The 17,286-nt window shown below is 35.5% G+C and overlaps 2 protein-coding genes across 2 annotated transcripts; both read right to left on the reverse strand.

Moving 5' to 3' along the window:
- Positions 1-2,072: 2,072 nt before the first annotated feature.
- LOC103329548 (uncharacterized) lies at positions 2,073-6,097 on the reverse strand. Its single transcript, XM_008232037.3, has 6 exons — positions 4,923-6,097; positions 4,585-4,805; positions 3,933-4,152; positions 3,273-3,358; positions 2,845-2,936; positions 2,073-2,718 (listed from the first exon to the last, which is right to left on the reverse strand). Exons 1-6 carry the CDS (start codon positions 5,010-5,012, stop codon positions 2,456-2,458), a joined length of 972 nt encoding a protein of 323 aa, XP_008230259.2. The 5' UTR covers positions 5,013-6,097; the 3' UTR covers positions 2,073-2,455.
- A 10,153-nt stretch (positions 6,098-16,250) lies between these two features.
- On the reverse strand, positions 16,251-17,065 carry PSB27 (photosystem II family protein). Its single transcript, XM_008232036.2, has one exon. It carries the CDS (start codon positions 16,937-16,939, stop codon positions 16,415-16,417), a length of 525 nt encoding a protein of 174 aa, XP_008230258.2. The 5' UTR covers positions 16,940-17,065; the 3' UTR covers positions 16,251-16,414.
- Positions 17,066-17,286: the final 221 nt, after the last annotated feature.

Here is a 17,286-nt window from a genome sequence, read left to right on the forward strand (position 1 = left end):
CCCCAAAGGAGGCTGCAACTGCTGTTAGTCTCTAGGGTTTTACTCTCTACAAACTCGAGAGAGAAGAGAATATTGTATAACAGTGCGTTTTAAAAAATGACCAAAACACAACAAATTCTTTAAAACTAGAGAAGTTGTCACTTGCGAAACTTAAATTGTCAAATAAATGCTCAATTTGTTAGAATATGAATTTGATCCACACATTTAAATGTGCGAAAATAGTAGTTTAGATGTGGTTGTATTACAAGTTTAATGTCTCGTTGAAAGGAGAGAAGTTCTTCGCATGGCATGTGGCAAGCTATTATAATGTCAAATGGATCATCAAATTTAGTGAAGTGAACATCCCAAGTGCAATACAGCAAATCCATCCATGATCAATGTCTGTCGACCAAAACAAAGCCCCAATGGAGAATGCCCATGCGTAGTGCAATTTGATGTTTGTTGGTAGTTGGGCTCCAAAGTCCTTGTATATTTATTTCAGTTCACAACACAACACAAAACTACAAATATATATATATATATATATATATATATATATATGCATGGTTAGTGGTTGCACTTTTAAGATCAATGACGTTCTTTGTCTAGATAAGATAGTGAAGTTTGGGATTTTCCACTTTGTCAACCAAAAACCTAATAAGTGGATCACATAGTCGGTTGCACTAAAAAAAGAGCCCTCCTCCTCTTAGTCAATGGGATTGTCTTAGAAACCACTAACATTGTACATGTGCCATGTACAATACAATAAAGAATTTCATAAATCTGAATTTGAGTTGATGAAATGGAAGCGTGGGTTCATTATCCAATTTTTTATATTTTAAGATTTAGGTCTTGTGCATTATTGGATGGCATGGGGATATAAAGAGATAAGCAATGGAGCACTAGCTAATGGCATTCAATAACACTTAAACCCTAAATAGTTCCTCCTAGCTAGAGCTTGAGTAAATTAGTATATTATTCTAAACCTACTAATATGGGATAGGTCAGTTGATCAAAATATTGTATCCGCTCCATCGAATCTGAGATCAATTCCTCACTCCGTACAATTGTTTTTTCTTTATATAAATAAAAAATAAAAAAGTTGTATGACAAATTAAAGGTGAATTGCATTTGGCTTTTAGGACACTAAATAAAGCTATAACCCTCCTCCTTCCCACTAGAGACTTGGACATCCAAGAGAAAGAGAGTTCTTCTAGGCTTGTAGCCAGCCAAACATTCTTTTCACACGGTAAGCTAGTTAGAATGTTTCGGTCTCAATGCCTTTAGGCAATAGCTACCACAATTCCTGCCGCACCATTCTCAGGTCTGATCCTATCCTATACCTATCTCAAAAAGCATGACAGAAAAATGCCACTAGCTCTTTGGATTATATTTATTTATGTCCTAAAACGTTTGTTAATAGCATTATTATATTAAAAAAATCATTAACTAAATACCTAATACTTAATATGAATTCACCTTGCTGATCTAATTCCAACCCCCAAACAACTCCCAAAATTGTGGTCAACTTTGTTGTATGGTAATCACAACCCTGACCCAAAAAAGAAAAGAATATATCCTTCCATGATTCAATTTTCCACAAATTGACAGGGTGAGATCAAACATTTTATTGCGCCTTGATGATGACTCTTTAACCCAAATATTAAATATCATGGAGGAACCAATCGACTAAAAACAACACCTTGATGACCTATCGGGTGTTCAATGGCCGCGAGCACATAGGATGACGGAAACACCCGCAAGTGAAGGCAACCTTTTCAAGGCCAGAAAGTGTTTTGGTTGATGCAAGCACAACACAACCATGGACCCCACTTCTCTAGTTTTGTAGCTTTAGTTTATCCACAAATCCCCATATGAGCATTATTAGTTTCTACTTCTAGACTCTGCCATTTGTACTTTTTCTTTTCCTAGAGAGAGAGAGACCAAGACTAGTGTGCCAACCAATATGCGGTCATGGACTCATGAGAAATGATCACATATTTGGCACATTTGTAGAAAAAGAAAATTTTAAATTTTAAATCTTAATTTAAAAATTAAAAAAAAAAGAGCTGCAGGACCAGGACTAGAAGGCATTTTCCTCATCTCCCATAGTTTTTTTTATATATATAAAATGGTCAAGGGAATATAATTTACAGAAAGCACTATTATAAACTCATAATTCAAGCGCCTCTCTCTAACCTCACCCATCTCTCCCTACTAACTAAATACAAAAGGCCCAACAAAAGGAGTCAAAGTCATCACATACCCTCTACTTATCTCATACATGGGGATGAACACTAAAACACCCTATCAATAACCAATTACATGCGGCACGAAGAAGAAATCAACCACAAAATCCTCAAGACTTGTATCCAATTTACTCCAAAACAAAGGTCAACAAAAACCAAATTATCCAAAGTGAGGATTTTAGCGTGGTCAATCACTTTCGAGTTTGTTTTCTTCTTCTTTTTCTCTTTCAAAAGTAGTGGCACTGGCCACCACGCCGAATGGCCGTGAAGTAGTTGTAGTCGTGGTGCTGGACCCTAAGTTGCTTTAGCCAAGAATCAGCCACGCTCAATAGTGACATGAGCCTTTCTTGGTCCCTTCCACAATTGCCTGAGACCCACACATTCCCTTGCATCTTGTAAGTGGCCAAGCCAAATGGAGGGAGAGAGATGCTTTCCCCTTTCTTTCGCTTCCTTTGTTCATCGCTCTCCATATCGTCCTCGAGGTCCATGTCTACACAGAGAGCATCATGTAGTGTTAGTTCAATATTGTGCATATAGCCTTCTGAGAATTTAGATATTTAAGGTGAAAATGGCATGAACATAGAAACAAACAAATTGAAATGGACTGAGAGAATACCTTGAAAAGAAGATGAAAGGGTGTGGTAAGTGAGGAAGGACGTGGACAGATCCTTTATTGTCCTTCCCATGGGAATGTGATAAATTGGGTACCTGAAAATAATCACATTGACAATGTTAAAAATAAATATGAATTTCTATTAATAAGGGAACATGCTAATGTGTGTAATTAGAGTCATTTGTTGGGTATTACAAGCGGTAATTATTCTCTACAAAGCATAATTAAAGCTGATGTGGGACTGATTTTCCTAAGTGTTGCACACTCTGCACTACGAAGCAACAAAATGAAAAAGTTGAGAAGCATGCTTTTTTTTTTTGGTCGAAAGAGAAGCATGCTTTACTACTCTGCTTCAATGTAGTTATTTATTTGGGTGTCATGTGTTCAGGCGTGCATGGGGGGGAGAGAGAGAGAGAGAGAGAGAGAGATACCAAGCAACAGCCATCCAACTAGCTGGTGATAGATCAACACTCCTCAATGACATTAAGCCAGGGTATCTTTGAGCTAATGTATTGATCTGAAAGTGTAGAACGAACAAAGTGTCAATCAAATCCATATGCTTTTATTATACGGATAGTAAAACGGAACCTGAGAAGCGAATCAGCATTAGTTTTCACAACCATCCAAAAAATATAAACACATGTCTTGAAGGGAATCATACATTCTTCTTCCAAAACAGTAAAAGTCAAAAAGAGAAAAGAACATTCAAGGCAAGAACATATTCTCATGAAGACAAATGATAGTTACAAATACAAGATAAAACAAATTTAAATTATAAATGATAACTATGTCTCTCTTTGTGCGTGTGTGTGTGTGTGTGAGAGAGAGAGAGAGAGAGAGAGAGAGAGAGGAGGAATAATCATTAAAGGGACATATCGATTTTAATATTTAGGGTCTAAAGTTTAGATACCTAACAAACAGGAGAAAGTAGTCAGATGACTATAACAAATCCATTAATGTTTTGATTACGCTTATGTTTAATCTATCTTGTTAAGGAGAAAAAGGGTAAGCAGATAGGACACAAATCAAACCGAAAGAATGAGAAAAATAGAAAGCTACAAAGTAAGGTTTATGAACTAAGAAAAGGGTACCTTATCCATGAGAGGAACTCTTCCATAGGGAGTTGATCTCTCAAAATACTCGAAATATAGGTGCCCTAATCTATCATTCACATGCCAGAGATTGTCTTGCTCAAACCCACCATCTTCTGAGGAGCATCCATCCCATCTCCATTTATCACTTTCACTCTCAAAACTGCATGAATCACTAAACGAATCCCTTGTCTCACAGTCACCCGATTCGGCCTCTTCCCTGAAAAACTTATTTAAATGTGATTTTGCCATTGCAGGTGTTTAAGAAACACAGATACCTAATTCAATTGTAAATTATATACAGTTGGAATAAGTAAACCATATCAGAAGAGCATGTATTACCAAATCAATGTTGTCCAACTAACCAATATCTGAATCTAAGCATTTCAATGGTACAGCACATCCAAAAACACCACCAGATACACAATAGCCACACAGATAACAAACTCGAACGATGCTTTCGAACAAGAAAAAAAACTTGAATGATGCCATATTGGTTTTGAGCCAATCAAAACCAGCATTTTACAAATTTGATCACCCCAACAATTAGATTACCAAACCAAGCAGGCACAGCTACTACAAATGTAATTCAACCTCAGATATAAGTAAAACCCACAAGGAGAATTGCATGTGTGAAAACTGAAATTGATACCTGAAGCTATTCACAGATGAATTGCTGGTGAAAATTTGAATAGCAGAGAGATAAGGCACATAGTACTGCACAAGGGTCTCGCCGCTGTCCAAGGCAATAGGAACTCCAGCACCATATGCACTCCATTCATCATAACAATTCCAGAGATCACTCAATGTGAAATACTCAACCTTTTCTCTCTCCCATGGGTGCCATATACGGTTGAGGTTCCTAATCTCAGACTGCAGCACGATCATCAATACCAACATGTACAAGAAAACAAAATCAGCATGCAATTTGATGAAAAATCAATCATTTACAAACAAGCCAGAAACAGAAAAAGGGAGAAAATTACAAACCTTGGGTAGGAATTGGGATTGGAGCACTGGTGTTGTACAATGGAGGAAGCACTCAAGGTTTGATTGCATTGACCCTTTGTCCAAAATCATATTTTTTTTCTCTGTGATTCTTTTAAAAGAGAGAGAGAGAGATGGAGAGAGAGATAGAGAGAGGGGGGGGAGAGAGCGAACTTGGAGATTTTCGCTCACCCTGAATCAGAGAGAGAGAGAGAGAAACGAAAACAAAAAAGATTTCTCTCACCCCAACCCGAAAAACAGAGCGAACCTTATAAAAACAGAAAGAGAAAAACAGAGAGAGAGAGAGAGAGAGAGAGAGAGAGAGAGAGAAATGGGAAAGGGAGAGACTGATTGTCGGAATTTGATTTCCCTAGAAAACAGAGAGACAGAGAAAATGGCAAAAATGCGAAATGCGCCTACGAAAGACTTCTATTTTTTGACGTTTCGACAGAAAAATTCACGGGCAACTCTAAGTACTAAGTCTTCTCACCTCTGTTATTTTTTCACAGAGAGTCTTCGCTGGCAATGCTATCAATTCCCAACTGATTTCCGTTCTCCCCAGAATTTAAATTCCGGCCAATTCTCGAGACACGGACAGAGAAAATAAACTCAATTCTCTACGCTTTTTTCTTGGTTTTTCTAATTCCTGACTCTCTTTTTTTTCTTCCTTTCACTAACCTTAAAGAAAACTCAAGCCGGTTCTGGTTTGGTAGATTTTCAACATACGGACTTGTCCTTGATCAAGTCACAACAATTCAACGTTAACCCTTCAAGCTGAATCAAACCCACCAGAAAACCCACGAAATTCCCAGAAAGAAACAAGCTTTCCCCGATAATTTCTAAGGAAAAGAAATCCGGAGAAAATGAGAGAAGTTTTGAAAAGAGTTTTCTGAGTGAGAGATTGATGGGTTTTTCCTGTGGTAGTTTTCGAGATGTATGCACAAACAAGGTAACAAAGGAGACGTTTTGCAACAGAAATATGAAGGAAAAAAAAGGAAGTAACTTTCCCGGAAAAGCAGAGCAAGGCAGGCAAAAACAACCAGAGAGAGAGAGAGAGAGAGAGAGAGAGAGAGGAAAATATCAGAACGACCCAGTTGAGCTTTATGTTCTAGAAAGAGCCATTTTACAGAGATAAAAAGCAGCGAAAAGATGGAGAGATTTTGGGATACCAACAAATAATTAAGGCATCAAAATACCAGATTTATCATTTAAGAGTCTCATCTGTCTCAATCACGGTCCCTCCCTCTAAAAGATAACCATATGAATTTTCTTTTCTGTTTGCTTCTATCCTTTTTATTTTCCTATTTAAGATTTAATCCAATACATGGCAGCTGAAGATTTATCTCGGTAGGACTTGGTCTCCATGGCTTGCTCGGTAAGTAGCGTGATCATCTTTCAACTCTTCATATTTTTCTTTTCAACACTGCAATTTCCAAATAAATAAATAAAAATTGATACGAAGGAGGATCAAAAAATAATATGTGTTTAACTGAAACTCTTTTAAACTTATTTCTCTCTAACTTCGGTGTTTGGGATTTGCGTTTTTTTTAGTACAAGCTATTGAGAGAAAGGGTTTCTACAAATATTCATTGGATTTACGTTTTATTTATTACGAAATACAATATATTTACGTTTTCTTATATAACCCAAAAGTTGGTTGTCGTCAAGAGTCGGGACTTTAATTTTGTAATTTCGATTGCTTTGAAGATTAAAAATATTGTATGTTTCAGCTTTTTTTTCTTTTTATTATTTCCTATTACAGGCGCAATATCACCAATTATAGGAGGAACTAAATTTGTGATCTCATCTTTACATTCTTATACTTGAAAAAGAGATTTCATCAAATCCAAACAACCATTTCTTCTTTTCACAGCTTTCTAAATTATTGACTCAAAATTTAACTATTATTTTATCTTTTTTTAGTAAGAAAGTACAATAATGTTATCATTCCACCTTATAATTGCATGAACAATAGTATTTTTCCTTCTTTGCTTGTCCTCATTTGTAACAACTACCAAATTTGCTAACCAAATTTGTACCCAATAAATTGGTATGATATTCCCTGGCCCCTGACATAATAAAAACAAATAACCCAATCTATTCCATCCTATTATGATTTTATAATTCTTCTACTCATATTTAATGGTTATTTTGATAACAACGCGTGATTTTCATTTAAAATGTGAAGAAAAGTGCCGAGAAAATATCGATTTTAGGCCTCGGAGAGCATGACTTTGAAGATGAACCATACCTACTTCATTTTAATTATTTTGTTAATTACTACTTTTGTTCCACAGCTGTGGGACATTAACTATTTATTTTTTTCACTATTTAATTATTTTATATAAAATATAATATATATATCCATAGCTACAAGGCAAGGAAATGTTCGTGAAGAAGAAGGAAAGCTTGGCATTTGGCAACCGCGTGGACGTAACAACAGGAACACTGTCACAAAATACGTAAAATACGACGACGTAGAATGCCTGCAGAAGCAATTAGCTTTGAGTATTTATTTATTTATTCTCTCTTTTTTTTGAGTCCACAATTATATTGAACAGTCTGAACACGGGGATAGACATCCAGTACGGCAGGGCCCAGGGTAGCGTTGATGAGGAAGTAAGGTGATGTGATGCTGAAATTTTGGAGTGGGTCCCGGTGGGCCCTCCACTTTGACCAATAGATTTGCTAGGATCGCGTTGATAAGTCTGACAGTAATGTGTAAGAATATGTAGATATCAGATCCGTCCAAAATTATGGAGATGACAACGCAGGAGATTAAGACATTTCCCACCCTTAAAATCTTAGTTTAGAGGCAAGTTTTCTGGGGCTTGATGCGTCATTTGGCAGCACGTTTCATGCTTTTCTAATTTTTCCTTTCAATTCAAGTAACCTATTATTGCCTCCTCGCCACCTCATCTTTATTCTTCCTTTCTCAAACTCATTCTCAACCACCAATGAATTCTATGATCGAAATTCTTTTATTTTTAAGGACAAAAATTTAAGACAGTTTCAGCAATAAGTAAATTACATTGAAATTTATTTAGCAATTAATAATAATTTAGTGTTTATCTAAAACATGTGTTTTATTTATATTATAACATGACTAAATAAGTATATTCTCAATCTGCATCCAGGTTCGAATCTTTATACCGATAATTTAGATTAGATTATTGCAAAATGATAACGAGAAAGTACAAGAAGATGATACCGAGGAGAACGCTAACTATTTTATTAGTATTATCAACCCGAACAAAAATCCAATGGGTCATCATACCATATAGAGCCTTAAGGACTAAGAGACAAAATTCAAAGGAAAAAATTTGAAGAACTAAAAACAAAAATACAAATTTATAAATAAACCCAATCCTAGGCATGTATTTATAAAAAAACTCAAATACTATTTAAACATAGAAACATACCCAAAATCAACAATTGTATATTTTTTGGGTGTGTTTATAAATGAGTTTTGAGTGTGTGTAATGATGGATTTTGAGTGTATTTATAAAGTATTTTGGGTGTTGGGTTTTTTTATAATTTCAGTTCTCTATTTTGGGTGTTTTAGTGAAACTCCCAAAAAAAAATTATTGTTTTTTTTTTTGTCCTTCTGCACAACTCTTCTGTTACTGAACAAGACGTGCAATAATGTTTTTGGTGGTCACTAAAGAAGAAAATGACAGTAGGGACCGATGTGAAACTCTAAATAGTAGCAGTGCTACATGTCGTTTGCTGGCAAGATTGTATGTATGTGTGTGACATGGGTTTAATTTCAGTGCATCTTCTATCTATCCAAACTTCAAAAGGGCCCCCACCTGAGGGACCCATCTGCAACATATTTTTCTGCATATTTAATTTGACGCACTCTTTCCACCTACATATATGATCAGAACCTGAAAAACAAACGAAGCCAACTTGCCCCACCCCCATGTATCTGCTGTCTGCTAGCACTTGAAAGTTTTGCCAAACTGTTTGAAACTCACAAATAATTAACAAAATAAAGTGCTGCCTATATATATAACAACCCTAGCTAGTCGCTGCAAGCTTTTAGCTCAATCACTGGCTAAAGGAAGAGATCTAGAGCCTAGAGGAAGTCAATTTCAGAAGACTCAAAACCCTAAGCCTACACTATATACATCAATATAGGACCTGTTTGGTTTGCTTATTTGAGTATGATTAGCCTAAGAGTTTATTTGTTTTCATGTGATCGGTTTTGAAAGTTGGATGTGTGTAACTAGCTATGTTGCTAAAAGTTGTGAATAGAGGTGCAAGTCGGATTGGAAAATTCGATTTTGACCGCTTTCATTTTGAACGTCCAAATCAATTCCGACAGCTTGTGAATTTTTCTTAAAGTTAAAAAAGGAACCATTTTTCACTTAGTTTTTTTTTTTCCAGGAAGAGCTTGCATTAATTTGACATGCCAATTGGAAAAGTCTTAAATTTGTTTTCTTTGGAATGTCTCAGATTTGAATTCTCAATTCCCCAATTCAAGAAAGAAGCGTTTTAGTAATCTCTACTTGGTAATGAGATATTCATTCCTCCGACAAAAAAGAAAGAAGCCGTGATATAACTTCATTGCCTTGTACATGTGCATTAGATAGGTGCATGCCACATCTAACCCAAGATTTCCTAACAAACAAATCCGCACATTAATGAATATATGGAAAACAAAGTGCTATAATTACGATGCTACCACAATCGTTTTCCATATTGTGATTGAAAGTCAGACTACGTAAGACTAACACGTGTGCATCTGACTTTTGTTCCATCTTTTTAATAATTTTAATTTATTGGTTTCGAAATTCCAAAATTATGCTGAAGGAAAGAGAAGAAGGAGCAACAAGGAATGAATGATAGGCCAAAGGTTTCATATTGTTTTAATTCTTTTTTTCAAGTTTTATTTTCTTTAGAAATTATATAAAAAAATGTATGAATAAAATGTAATATAATATTAGATCAGTCGCGGTCAGCAAGTAACAAGTAGGGTTTCTTTTTCATGGCCCATGCATTAAAGTTGAATTGGTTAAGTAGTGAGCTAGCTGCTCATTGGGAGTTGGGAAAACAAATCCTCCATTAATCCAATTTGTGTCAGTGTATATTCAACCGCTTCTGGTTGAAACTTACGTCGGTGTATGGTATAGTTGACTTCCTTATTTTGTTAGAAGACGCTTTAATCCTTTTAGAAGCACTTTTAAATGAGCTTTTATTATATTTAGATGCTATTGAAAATTATTATTACTAATACAAATCACTATTTTTTTTTTTAACTTATATATTTTGCTAATATTTTTGTGGTTTAATTTTTCCATAAAACAAAAATGTATAAGTGTGCTCCAATTGTCTGCATGTACTAATTTTCAACTCCTATCACAATCTAAAAATATAAATTAAAAAAAAAACTCCTATGAAATTCATGTTTGATTAATTAAGGAATTGTTTGATAACCATTTCAATTTTAGTAATTTTTTTCATTTTTTGTGCTAGAGTATAAAGGAAAAAGAGAGAGAATGAGAGTGGAGATAGGATTGAGATGGGAGGATGGGAGGGAGGAGTAACAAGAGTATGAACTAATTAAATTTATTTTCACTTTTGTTACTCATTCATCCCATCTTCTTCTCTCATCCTCTCTCTCAGTCTCTTCCGCACTCTTATTTTTCTTTATACTCTAGCACAAAAGAATAAAAACTAAAAGCTAAAATTGAAATGGTTATCAAACAGACCTTAAGGTAAGTGACCTAGTACTATAAGAAGGTCAATGAGAAGAAAATAGTCAATCAACCAAATTGTACAAATAAATAATCGAAAAATATAGTCCTACTTTTACCCATGATTGAAGGCATAGGGCAATTTTGGGGTGCTTAGCTTAGAAATTTAAAGCATTAAATCCCATAAAAGGTCACAAAATGTATAAGTGTACTCTAATTGTGTGCATGTACTAATTTTCAACTCCTATCACAATCCAATAAATAAAATAAAAATGATATAAAATTTTCTATGAAATTCACGTTTGATTAATTAAGGGTCCGTTTGATAACCATTTCAATTTTTGTTTTTGTTTTCATTTTTTGTGCTAGAGTATAAAGGAAAAAGAGGGAGAATGAGAGTGGAAATGAGATTGAGAGGGAAGAGATGAGATGAAAGGATGGGAGGGAGGAGTAACAAAAGTGTAAACGAAAACTAAAAACTAATTAACAAAATTTCATTTTTGTTACTCCCTCATTCCATCCTCCCGTCTCAGTCTCTTCCGCACTCTCATTTTCCTTTATACTTTAACACAAATGAATGAAAAATGAAAACTAAAATGAAAATGGTTATTAAATGGACCCTAAGGTAAGTGACCTAGTACTATAGGAATGGTAAATAGTCAAACAACCAAATTGTACAAATAAATAATCGAAAAATATTGTCCTACTTTTACCCATGATTGAAGGCATAGGGCAATTTTGGGGTGCTTAGCTTTGAAATTTAAAGCATTTAATCCCATAAAAGGTCACAAAATGTATAAGTGTACTCCAATTGAGTGCATGTACTAATTTTCAACTCCTATCACAATCCAATAAATAAAATAAAAATTATATGAAATTTTCTATGAAATTCACGTTTGATTAATTAAAGGCCCGTTTAATAACCATTTCAATTTTAGTTTTTTGTTTTCATTTTTTGTGTTGGAGTATAAAGGAAAAAGAGGGAGAATGAGAGTGGAGATGGGATTGAGAGGGAAGAGATGAGAGGAGAGGATGGGAGGGAGGAGTAACAAAAGTGTAAACAAAAACTAAAAACTAATTAAAATTGTTTTCATTTTTGTTACTCTCTCATTCCATCCTCCCCTTTCAGTCTCTTCCGCACTCTCATTTTATTTTATATTCTAATACAAACAATTGAAAATTTAAAACTAAAATTGAAACGGTTATCAAACGGACCCAGGTAAGTGACCTAGTACTATAGGAAAGTAAAAGTCAAACAACCATATTGTACAAATAAATAATCGAAAACTATTGTCCTACTTTTACCCATGATTGAAGGCATAGGGCAATTTTGGGGTGCTTAGCTTTGAAATTTAAAGCATTTAATCCCATAGAAGGTCACAAAATGTATAAGTGTACTCCAATTGAGTGCATGTACTAATTTTCAACTCCTATCACAATTCAATAAATAAAATAAAAATTATATGAAATTTTCTATGAAATTCATGTTTGATTAATTAAAGGCCCGTTTGATAACCATTTCAATTTTTGTTTTTTGTTTTTATTTTTTATGTTGGAGTATAAAGGAGAAAGAGGGAGAATGAGAGTGGAGATGAGATTGAGAGGGAAGAGATGAGAGGGAAGGATGGGAGGGAGGAGTAACAAAAGTGTAAACAAAAACTAAAGACTAATTAAAATTGTTTTCACTTTTATTACTCCCTCATTCCATCCTCCCCTTTCAGTCTCTTCCGCACTCTCATTTTCCTTTATACTCTAACACAAACGAATGAAAAATGAAAACTAAAAACTAAAATTAAAATGGTTATCAAACGGACCCTAAGGTAAGTGACCTAGTACTATAGGAAGGTAAATAGTCAAACAACCATATTGTACAAAAAAATAATCGAAAAATATTGTCCTACTTTTACCCATGATTGAAGGCATAGGGCAATTTTGGAGTGCTTAGCTTTGAAATTGAAAGCATTGAATCCCATAAAAGGTCACAAATGTGGTGTCCTTTCAACTATACTGGGTGATTAGAGGTAATGTCTGCTTCGTTAAGTGATAAATTAAATTACATTATAAATATCTTTAACAGCGATAGAACCAGGTGTTAAATGAAATAAAGAAGAAGAAAAAAAACTCCTAGTAAGTTAACTCGATTTCACGAGTAGATTATGAAATCGTTTCCTTTTTCTTAAATTCAAATAATAAATTTATAACAACTGATTTGTGAAGAAATTACAGAAAACAAATTTAATTTGTTTTTCACTTCTGCTTCTTACGTTTTTGAAACTGTTCAATTCCAGCTATAAAATGTGAACGTAAACTATAAAACCAAACTCTTGCGTTTACTGAGCTCTTGGGACTAGTCAGGTGGTGAGGGAATTTTTTTAAAAAAAAAGAAAAGAAAAAAAGGTCAAGTGTAGGATAATTATTGTTTAATCCCAGACACCGATAAAATTACCATATGCTTTTGTTTTTTAAATAAAAGCGATAGTCTAAACTAGAGACATTTGTGTCAGTCAAGGCTTTTTTCCACTGGATTAAACCCGATTGGCTTTTATCTAATATATAGTATTTCAATAAAACACTTATTATATGTGTTTTTTTTATACGAGAAAGAAATTACAAGACAAAGCCCATCAGGCAAGAGTGCCCAAAGTGGTCAAAATAAAAGGGGGAATAGACCGATAATAGCAAACCAAACTCCCAGAAAATTTGAGAGAACAGCTCGTGCCCCAGCTTCGCAACCGCATTGGCCATGAAGTTAACCTCCCTAAAAACATGCTGGAAGCGAACATGGCTAACAGAAGAAGAAATGGACCAAATGTGCTGAATTATCTGAAGGGTACTCCAAGGGGGTAGCTTTTTTGAGAATGCTAATAAGAGACATGTGTAATTTATTTACATATGCTCGTTGGATTTGCCTCATATATTAACCGTTGGATTTGCATCAAAAGTTTAGACCATGGGAAGAAAGAGACACTAGAAGAAGATAAAAGAGGAAGTAAAAACAAATAAAAGTGGGGGCCTTTTCTCTTTTGTTTTTTTGTCGTTGTCCATTTTGAAGTCCAAAACCTGTACTCTCACTCTTGAAGAATATGCTTTCAACTCACGGTTTTATGCCGGTGTAGTTTAAGCATGAATACTTTTCTCAACACCCGTCAACTTCGCCTAAGTTCCAAACTCCGGGTCCATGCGACTGTTCTCAAAGAAAATTTCCACAAAAGAATATCTTGTTGCCGCGATTGAAGGGAAATTGGGAAGCTTAAAAATATTCGTGGGGAAGATGGAAAAATAAAAGGAAATTGGAGATGGTGCCTTAATTGACTCCACACTTTAAGTATTTCTTATCTTTATCCCGAAATTAAAATGGGAAAAAACCAATTGAATGATTCTTTTGTTATGTGCTATTTTTTGGGTTGCCAACGAGCGTTTTGAGGCATTTGTTGCAAATAACTACACTAGTGGGTTCTTTACAGGATATTTATCTTGTTATTGCATTGAATGTCAACAAAACACATTTAAATACGTAATAGTGGTTAAGAGAATTATCCATGCACCCGAGGTTTTATGTTCGATTACCTCCTCCTCCAATATCGCTTATAGACCAAAAATATATACTCCATGTATTTATAAAAAAAGACAATAGAAACACACCCAAAATCAACCCTAAAGTCAACTTTTTGGTGTGTTTATAAAGAGTGTAATGATTATATGTTTAAATAGACTCCCATTTTGGGTGTTTTAAAAAAAAATATAACCCAATGCAACGTGCGTGAGAGAGAAGAAGGTGGGTATGTTGGGTCCTTGTAGCATCTAATGGGCTTGGGTGGATGGACCCGAGAGTATCCCTATTATCTTAAATCCCACCGAAGTTTAGTCCTTTCCAAATCTAGCCCTCCCCCACTGGGGTCAAATACATAAAACCATTTAAGCATCCCTTCCTAATTTTCCCTTAAATTCCTCAAACTAGCCATGCAGTCCAAGTAATTGTCAAAGTTGGATAAGTCCAAAATAGTCTAGTCCCACCCCCTTTAAGCATTTCTTAATTGTCAAATTTGTGAAATGAGTATGTTCCCATGGAAAATAAAGATAGCATTTTGTTTACCAGTGGCTAAGTTTAAACATGCCCATAGTTTTGGAATGTATCAAATGGGTTTTTATATTTTGTAATTATGTGCATGGACTAACGAAACCGTTAGGCTATAAAGCAATGCGTGAAGCTGACTATATGTAGGCGGCCTCTGGTGTTTGATGAAGTAAAAGTCTATGTAGAAGTCAATTAGGGTTTATCTAATCTAAATTTCTATATTCACATAAACCATGGATCTGGTCCAGATTATTAGATCTTTATCTTTAACTTCATCTGCCTGCTCTCTTAGTCCCGTGAAGCTAAAGGAAGCAGAAGTATCAACACGATTCTATCACTTGGGTACAAGGCATTGTTTGACTCTTAAGAAAGCTCTGACACGTGTTGCGTTGTGGGTAAAGTTAATTATTGAACAAATATTGGATCATGTCGATTAATTCTTTAGTGTGATCAAAATACAATTATGATATGTTTAACGGTTTCGATTCGTGCTGTTAATTAATTGAGACTCGGCTTAATGTGCATGGCCATGTTGAATTTACAATACGAAGACTAGAAGCTAAGCAAATGTTAACAATGAGAGACCACCAAACCTAATTACTTCCTTTAATTGACTAATCAACAGTCTCTTTGAGAGAGAGAGAGAGAGAGAGAGAGAGAGAGAGAGAGAGAACGTCACCAAATTGCTTGTGGTCAAGGATAGATAGCCCATGCCAGCAAACAAATTGCTTCTTCACTATCACTACAATGTTCTCTTTTAAGTGCAGTATGCCCTTTGAGTAAAACTATTGCTTTCAGTCTTTGTTAAGGCCCAATAATTATACCCAATTAAGTAGTAACCATCTTCTTACTATTCATATATATATATTAGCGCCCATATGCAAGTATGTATTGTTTAATTTGTGCACTTCACCTAACCATACACACCCTAAGAAATTTCTCTACCGCAACCACTATGCTTGAAGCTTTCCACCCCAAAGGTTGCGTCTAAATATTCGTTGACTTCTCTGTAAGTCTTACCAAATATTTGCAACAGAATGGAGACATGTTCTTACAAGTTACGCCCTTTTGTTTGTCCAACAGTAGAAGGAAAAAAAAACAGGTACCAAATTGAATTACATTTGGGCCTTTCTGCTAAAGGTGCTGAACATTTTGAATGGATAGATACTAGCAATTAGCCCCAATAACGGGCCCCTTAGGATATAGTGAGAGATGGCCATGTACGCTGGACAAATTATATGAGGCCGAAAACCGAACAATAGGGAAACAAAATTCACAACATTGTACGTTTGCAGTGTGCGTGTGAAAAACCTCATTTTCTTCCTAAATTTGACAAAACTGTTGCCTTATTTATATAAATTTTATCAACCTCTAATCTTTCCCAGCCATGACATACAATGCACATAACTTTTCAGCGCAGTGAGATAGCAATGAGCATCTTTTTGCTACGAAAGTTACATAAACTGAGCAATGTGTAACAGTGGTTTTCATGATGAGGATATGAATGTAGTAAATGTATCAAACTGGGTTTTCATGATGATAAAAACCCCGCCATTAATCTCACTCTGTAACCTCATAATTAACCTCATAATTAACAAACAAAATGTAAAAAAAATGCAACAGTTCAAAATACTAATTATATTAATGATACAAAAAAAAATTGCTCCTCTCTCCATGAGTAGTGATCAATAATCCTTTTTTGCCTTTTGTTTTTGAAGTTACCTGCCTCTTAATAAGGCCTTCTCTGCAGTTTCCACCTCTTCCAAAATCCTTGCCTTTCTCTTTGCCGGAAGTGGAGCTGTTGGTCCAAAACTAACATAATGCCCTGACACTGCATTGATTGCCGAATACATGTCTCTGAAAGAGACCCTGCTAAGCAGAGTCTTCTCCCGCCTGTACTTAGCCACCCAAGAATTTGATGTCTCTCTGAGCTCAGCCACAGCAGAAGCCACATTGGGATCGTTCCTGTCCATGTTAATGGTGTTTCTCACCTTGTTGATCACCTCCTCTGTTTCCTTAACGTACTCTTCATCAGAAGCCGCAAGTGCGGATGGTGTCAGTGGGAAGAGCCATGGTGGTGACGACAGACTTGCTGCCGCCGCCGCCGCAAAAGATAAGAATTCACGGCGGCGGGGTTGTGGGATTGTGGTTGTGGTGGAGGCGGTGGTGGTGGGTTTGGTGGCCTTGATTGGAGGGAGGGATTTGAGTTTAGAGGTGGGAGTTAGGAGTGTGGTTGAAGCCATGGTTTGTAAGTTGGGGGAGTGGAGGGAGGATTGGGAGGAGAGAGAGTTTTGTGTTTGTAGGAGTAGAGCAGTAATTGGGTTTGTGCCACGTGTGCTTATCACCTTATCTTAGTTTCTGGTCTTATGGATGAGAGGTGACCCAATGAGATCTTAGATATAGATCTGCTTGGGGTGTGTGTGTGTTCTTAATTAGGTTCAAGCTACTTGAAGCTTGCGAGGCCTTTGACTGGCTGCATTTAAAACAGCAAAACTAAGAGCACAAAATTTTATGGAAGGACAACAATCTTGGTTTGGAGACTTGGGAGCATGAAGAAACTAAAGATCAACCCAAAAGGAAGCTACAAAAG

Source organism: Prunus mume, linkage group LG4 (genome assembly GCF_029339155.1).
Source record: "Prunus mume cultivar Tortuosa linkage group LG4, ASM2933915v1, whole genome shotgun sequence".
Classification (NCBI taxonomy): Eukaryota; Viridiplantae; Streptophyta; class Magnoliopsida; order Rosales; family Rosaceae; genus Prunus; species Prunus mume.

Coding starts and splice junctions, on each gene's coding strand:
- LOC103329548 (XM_008232037.3), bottom strand. CDS start 5,012: ATGATTTTGGACAAAGGGTCAATGCAATCAAACCTTGAGTGCTTCCTC. Junction 4,153..4,584: donor TCATCTGTGAATAGCTTCAG/GTATCAATTTCA, acceptor TAAGTTTTTCAG/GGAAGAGGCCGAATCGGGTG. Junction 2,719..2,844: donor CCTTTCATCTTCTTTTCAAG/GTATTCTCTCAG, acceptor CTCTCTGTGTAG/ACATGGACCTCGAGGACGAT.
- PSB27 (XM_008232036.2), bottom strand. CDS start 16,939: ATGGCTTCAACCACACTCCTAACTCCCACCTCTAAACTCAAATCCCTC.